The sequence below is a fragment of the Mytilus galloprovincialis genome, chromosome 10 (assembly GCF_965363235.1).
Source record: "Mytilus galloprovincialis chromosome 10, xbMytGall1.hap1.1, whole genome shotgun sequence".
NCBI lineage: Eukaryota > Metazoa > Mollusca > Bivalvia > Mytilida > Mytilidae > Mytilus > Mytilus galloprovincialis.
This window is the reverse complement of record NC_134847.1, coordinates 70,847,675-70,853,674: the sequence shown is the minus strand read 5'-3', so window position 1 is coordinate 70,853,674 and position 6,000 is coordinate 70,847,675. Positions and strand designations below refer to the sequence as shown.

The 6,000-nt window shown below is 31.0% G+C and overlaps 1 protein-coding gene across 1 annotated transcript; it reads left to right on the top strand.

Moving 5' to 3' along the window:
* The first annotated feature begins 1,362 nt into the window (after positions 1 to 1,362).
* Positions 1,363 to 4,405, top strand: LOC143048284 (toll-like receptor 4). The gene has a single exon (XM_076221872.1). It carries the CDS (start codon positions 1,431 to 1,433, stop codon positions 3,900 to 3,902), a length of 2,472 nt encoding a protein of 823 aa, XP_076077987.1. The 5' UTR covers positions 1,363 to 1,430; the 3' UTR covers positions 3,903 to 4,405.
* The last annotated feature ends 1,595 nt before the right edge of the window (positions 4,406 to 6,000 follow it).

Here is a 6,000-nt window from a genome sequence, read left to right as displayed (position 1 = left end):
TGGAAAGATGAAATCATCTCTTTTGTCGTAAAGTTTTGTTTTCAACCGACCCTCATTGTCAATTTCTAGATGTAAGTCAAGCTATGAGGCCGTCTTAACTGTATCTGTTGTATCCTTTATCTCTAGTTCGATGGAATAGATGCGTTCAACATAGTCACCAAATTTTGAATTATTTAGTAAAAGAACATCATCTATATAGCGGAAAGTAGAGTTAAAGGATATTGCTAACTCCTTATCTTTCTTCCTAAGAAGTTTCTGTATGAAGTCAGCCTTATAATAATAAAGAAATAAGTCGACAAGAAGAGGGGCACAATATGTTCCCACTGGAATGCCGAAAATCTGTTGAAAAACACGTCCTCCGAACGTAACAAATATGTTGTCAATGTCAATCAAAAAATCAAGCATATTGTGGCACCCGTCGAGACGTTAGAATGGAAAACAATTAAAGAAGGTCAAATAAAGTACGAAGTTGAAGCGCATTGAGAAACCAAAATTCCAAAAGGTGTTGTCAAATACAGCTAAAGGTAAAACATTCTCAGCATTTTAAAAATCAAATTTATAAACAGGTAAATTATGATTATTATAATCATATCAAAAAAGGAATAACAAAGTTCAAACATGAAAGGGAAATTGACCAATTACAAAGAATTGAACCTGATTAAAAACTAGTTCTTTTTCTTTATTCAACATTATATATAAGTAAACTCATCATAGATACCAGGACTGAAATTTTGTATAAAAACTAGACACGCGTTTCCGTCTACAAAAATCAGTGACATTCAAATAAAAAATAAAATAAAAAAACCTAATAAAGTACTAAGTTAAAGAGCATTGAGGACTTACAATTCCTAATAAAAAATTGACAATGTAAATTAAAAAAATAAACTCGATTTTGCAATAATCCAAAAACCATAACTATTTCAACAATAATTTAAATGTGAATTTATCTGAATTTTTAGACTAAGGCTAAACAAGTTTTGGTTTCAGCAATTTCCACTTGAACAAAATCTTACAACATTCTAAGTAGAACTATTTATATGAAACCTGCATGATTAACGTGGCAAATAGATGCACATTATTTTACTTTTTATAACGTTTAAAGAGATACAAACGATACATCACAAATTTCCATTGTAACTTCTTCAAAACACAATAGACACAAAATAGGTCGTATCATTTTTTTCAAATTCCCTTATATTATACTAAATTTTAGGTATTTAAATGTAATACTAGAATAACAGTTGTTATTGAGAGACGTCTCATTGGCAATCATACCACACCCAGGAAGTAAATTCCAGTTTATTGGTGCATGCTATCAAATAACTCAGAATAGATATTTTAAACACACCATTAATAGTGCGCAGCAATAAACTGTTATAATAAAATCTAGAAGCACAGTGACATTCATATAGGCTGCCGCTCAGACAAGTATGGAAATGTACTGGATTGGTATACTCCTTTTTGTTTGCATTGATTCAAAATGCATCATCAAACACGAAAATCATGGATATAAAGAAGCCCTCTGTATGAATCAAGGCTTAACATCGGTTCCTGCAGATCTTCCACAAGATATAACGACACTTGATTTAAGTTATAATAGCATTTCTAATATAACAGGAGGTGAATTCAGCATGTACATATATTTACAAGATTTGATCATAAACAGAAATGTGTTAGAATATTTAGATTCTTCAGCGTTCAGCGGATTACGTTTGTTGCGCCGTTTATCAATGTCCAGGAACAACTTACAATTGGATACATCATATCCTTTAGGAGTGTTTAAGCCTCTGTCTAATCTTTTGGAGCTAGATATTAGTAGAAATATAAAATATGACAGTAAAAGTAACATTTCGTACACAATTCCGGTGAATGAACTCGTAAATATTGAAGAGCTTTCCATAGACCTTGTAGCCCAACCACATTTCGGTAACCATTTTCGTGATATGAAAAATTTACAAAAACTACGATTTGAATTTTGTCATGTGCGGTATTTGCATAATCATAGCTTCAGTGATATGCCTGAGAATATAACGGAATTGCACATGTCAGCATGTTACAGGTTTGTTGTTACGGAAACTAATGTCCTTGGCCCATTTTCGAATTTGAAAACTTTGAATCTTACAAACAGTAATATACATTTGACTCGGGGCTTAAACATATTATATCCTCTACAAAACAAAAACATGGATAATATACTTTTCAGAGGAATAACTAATAACGTTGCGGAACTCGATCTTGGAGCTGTGACTCTTACTACAGACGACATGAAATATATATCTACAATCTGCGTGAAAACTTTGGATTTATCAAATAATGACATTGTTTCCATTAAAAATCAATCCCTGCTATCTTTTAAATTTCCAGAATGTTTTGAGAACATACTGCTATCTGGAAATAGATTTGCTATGAACAACTTTGCAATAAACTTTTTCATATTCTTTGGAAAAATGAGAAACTTGAAGCTTTTCGATTATTCATATATGCCAATACAATTCAATAATCCAGTGTATCTGAATGTGTATACAAAGGGTAATAACCAAAGTCTGATTGAAGAGAGAGAAGATGGCGGCGGCGTTAATATCATACCAGTGATCATACCTCCATCTCAAATAGAATATTTCAGAATTACACACATAATGGGTGTAAACGGAATTAAAAAAATAATACTGTTTAAAAGTCGTTTGAGGCATTTCGAAATATCCTATGTGGATACATACATATTTCCGGAAATATCCATAGTTGGAAATAACCATATTCAATATCTTGATATCTCGGGCATTAATTCTGTGATAACTATAGGTAAATTTCCAGTTTTGAAACACCTTAGATCCCTAATTATGAAAGAATCAAAAATGTATGACGTCCTGCGAACAAACAAGACTATACTCAAATGGTTTCCTAACATAAGAACCTTGGACATTTCATACAATTTTATTTGGAATATACCAAGTGATGGTTTAGGAGAGTTACGTTTACTAAATCATTTGAATCTATCTCATAACATGTTGGAAAGTGTTCCAGAGGTCCTATTATCATTTAAAAGCATTACTGAGCTAGATGTATCGTACAATTTGTTAACAACTTTAAAAAGAAGTATTCGTAATTGGATAGATAAACAGTACCAAAAACATGGACAGTTTCGATTATACCTGAATAAAAATTCGTTCATTTGTTCTTGTGACACAAAAGATTTTATCTTATGGATTTCCAAGAATAAGGCCATATTGGATCAAAACGGAAACTATACATGCTTGGTGCCAAAAGACAATGGAAGAACTAATTATACTGAGAATATAGTGAACAGTTATCAGGAATATTTTGTTGAATGTGATGATAAAATTTGGCTAAAAATAGGAAGTTCGTTACTTGCATCTTTAATATTCATTATTATCTGTGCCACTTTATGTTACAATTTACGACGGAGAATAATATTCTGGTTTTATAGAACACTTCGAAGAATGCAGGAAGAGGCAATAAATGTAAACTTTGAGTACGATGTATACGTTTCTTATTCAGATGATGGGACGCAATTTGTGAAAGAACTAACAGGCACGATGGAAAATTGTGGACTGAAAATATGTTGTGAAGACAGAGATTTTGAAGCAGGGGTGCCAATTGCAGATGAAAAAGCGCGATCTATTCACCTAAGCAGGCATATAATATTTCTTGTCACGCCTTCAATTGTCCAGAACGAGTGGAGTCGTTTTGAAATCGAGAGAGCAAAGTTCGAAAAATTGTCAAAAGAACTCCAGAAAATCATTGTCATTACACAAGGTATATCTCTTGATGAAATACCAGTTGAATTTGCAACAATCTGGAACAAAGTAAATCTAATAGTTTGGCCCAATGAGGAGGACGAAATTGCTGTAGCATGGAAAAAACTTCTGCTTTGGTTATTTTAGCTTTCATGGTTGCACTAATTTCTAACATTTATTCTGAATAAAAAAACACCTCCGACATTAACATGAACAAAATTTTCATGTTTGAATGCGTTAATAAGGGTTTACAAAATAAGAATAATTCACAAAATTTATAGAAAAAAAAAATCATTTTTTTTTTGAAAAGAACAGAAAAATGATGTAGCAAAATACAAAGATTAGAGAATGGTTTAAAGTAAAAACAAAATAAGAAATAAAAAAAAGGAGAAAAATGGCAAAAAATGAGGGAATACAGAAATTAAGCATCATATCCAACCCTCCTACTTGACTATATATTTGTTTATAATCGTTCACTAGTACTGTGTCATTAACTTAATTGTTCTACTCTTATGGGTTCACATTGCTCTTCAATACATATTATATTTATTTCTAATAATAGCGAAAAGGTTCTGAAGGTAGCTGTGGTGTCTAAATATCAGACAATAGAATTTACTGAAACTCTTTTTTTCATTATTTTTACTGAAACTCTTTTTTTCATTATTTTTACTGAAACTTAAAAAAAACATATGGGTAAAATAAATATTCTTTTAAAATTTAATATAAAACGAAGAAGGGGCAAAAACCTTTTGTGTTTCATTAAAATAGATTGAAAGTGATTTAACTCACAGTTTTATATTTTATATTGCTTATATAGATATAAGAAGATGTGGTACGAGTGCCAATGAGACAACTCTCCATTTAAGTCACAATTTATAAACAATTATATATTAGAGTACGGTCATCAACACAGAGTCTTGGTAATAGAATTGGATAAACTTTAATGAAAACAAAAGTGAAAACAACACGGATTTACCTTCACCAGAAACGCTCAAAGCCGAATACATGAAAGCCAAGAATGTAAAAGAAAAAAGAAATTATAAAAGAGCTTTATAGTCAAAAGGGAATAAAGTTTATAAACGGATAATTTTCGAAAGGTTGGTATTAAATCATGCCAAGATCGAAGTACTGACAACCGAGCTAATTATGCTCTTGGGATGCAGACCCACTGCTGAAAAAATTAAAAACAACACGTTATAAATGTCATGTGTTCGGGGCGCTTTTCTAGTTTACCTCTTATTGGAACGCTAAAAGTTGAATATATGTGAAACATTCAAAATAACATTAGAAATAGCAAACAAAAATAAGGGTCACACGGGCCAAAAGACGGAACATGTAGTATGTTACTTCATAAAAACGAAAAGTTGACAAATGAAGTTTAAGAATCATCAAGTTTGTTATAGGTTCTAAATTGAAGTCGTTCTTCGAGGAAGATATAAAGCAGAACTTCTATTATCGGTAGTAACCCTAATGTCAAGCTAATTGGGATATTAATGTTGCAAGAACTCTCTGAAATATGGGTTTTGAGACAGAACATGATCAATATATTTAAAGGTGAAACTAATGAAGTTTGCAAGATGTTTTTTTTTTCGTTTTGTTTGTAGGTGTTGTGTGACACAAGTAGTGTAGCCCCAAAACCCAACAACTTTACATTAAATATTACTTATCAATCTAAAGTCACTGAACCAATTTTTGTTAAATCAAATACAGGGACAAAACAAACATAAGGAAAACTTCAAAACGTGACTGAATTTATAACCAAACACAAATAAATATTCAAATTAACATGGATATAATTTTATTCGAAAATTTAGGTAAAAACATAAAATAATAGAATAACAAATTTAATAATACTTTTATCAAAATTCTTTATCTGAAGAACACAACTGTGTGAAAATCAAGTAAATTTTGCAGGGCTGACAAACTATCTAAAAGAAACGCGAATACTAGAAAAGAATATATTTTTTAAAACAAAGTCTCTACACGTTGCCAACCTTTACTGGGATCCCGAGCTTCCATTACTAGAATAATGTACACTTACGCAACTTAGCATTACCGTATGTAATGTTATTGTGTTTATTGATTAAGACTTCTCCACACCATCATATATGTTTTATATAATATACTGTTATATGTTGTTTATTGTTTTATGTTCTTGTTTTGTGCCTAAAATAGCATGTACATTCTTTAATATCTGTTTTGTGTTTGTATGAATTATTTACAATGGAAAACTAATTTTGCCAAA

Bases quoted from the DNA above. Each gene is read 5' to 3' on its own strand.
- LOC143048284 (XM_076221872.1), top strand. From the start codon at position 1,431: ATGGAAATGTACTGGATTGGTATACTCCTTTTTGTTTGCATTGATTCA.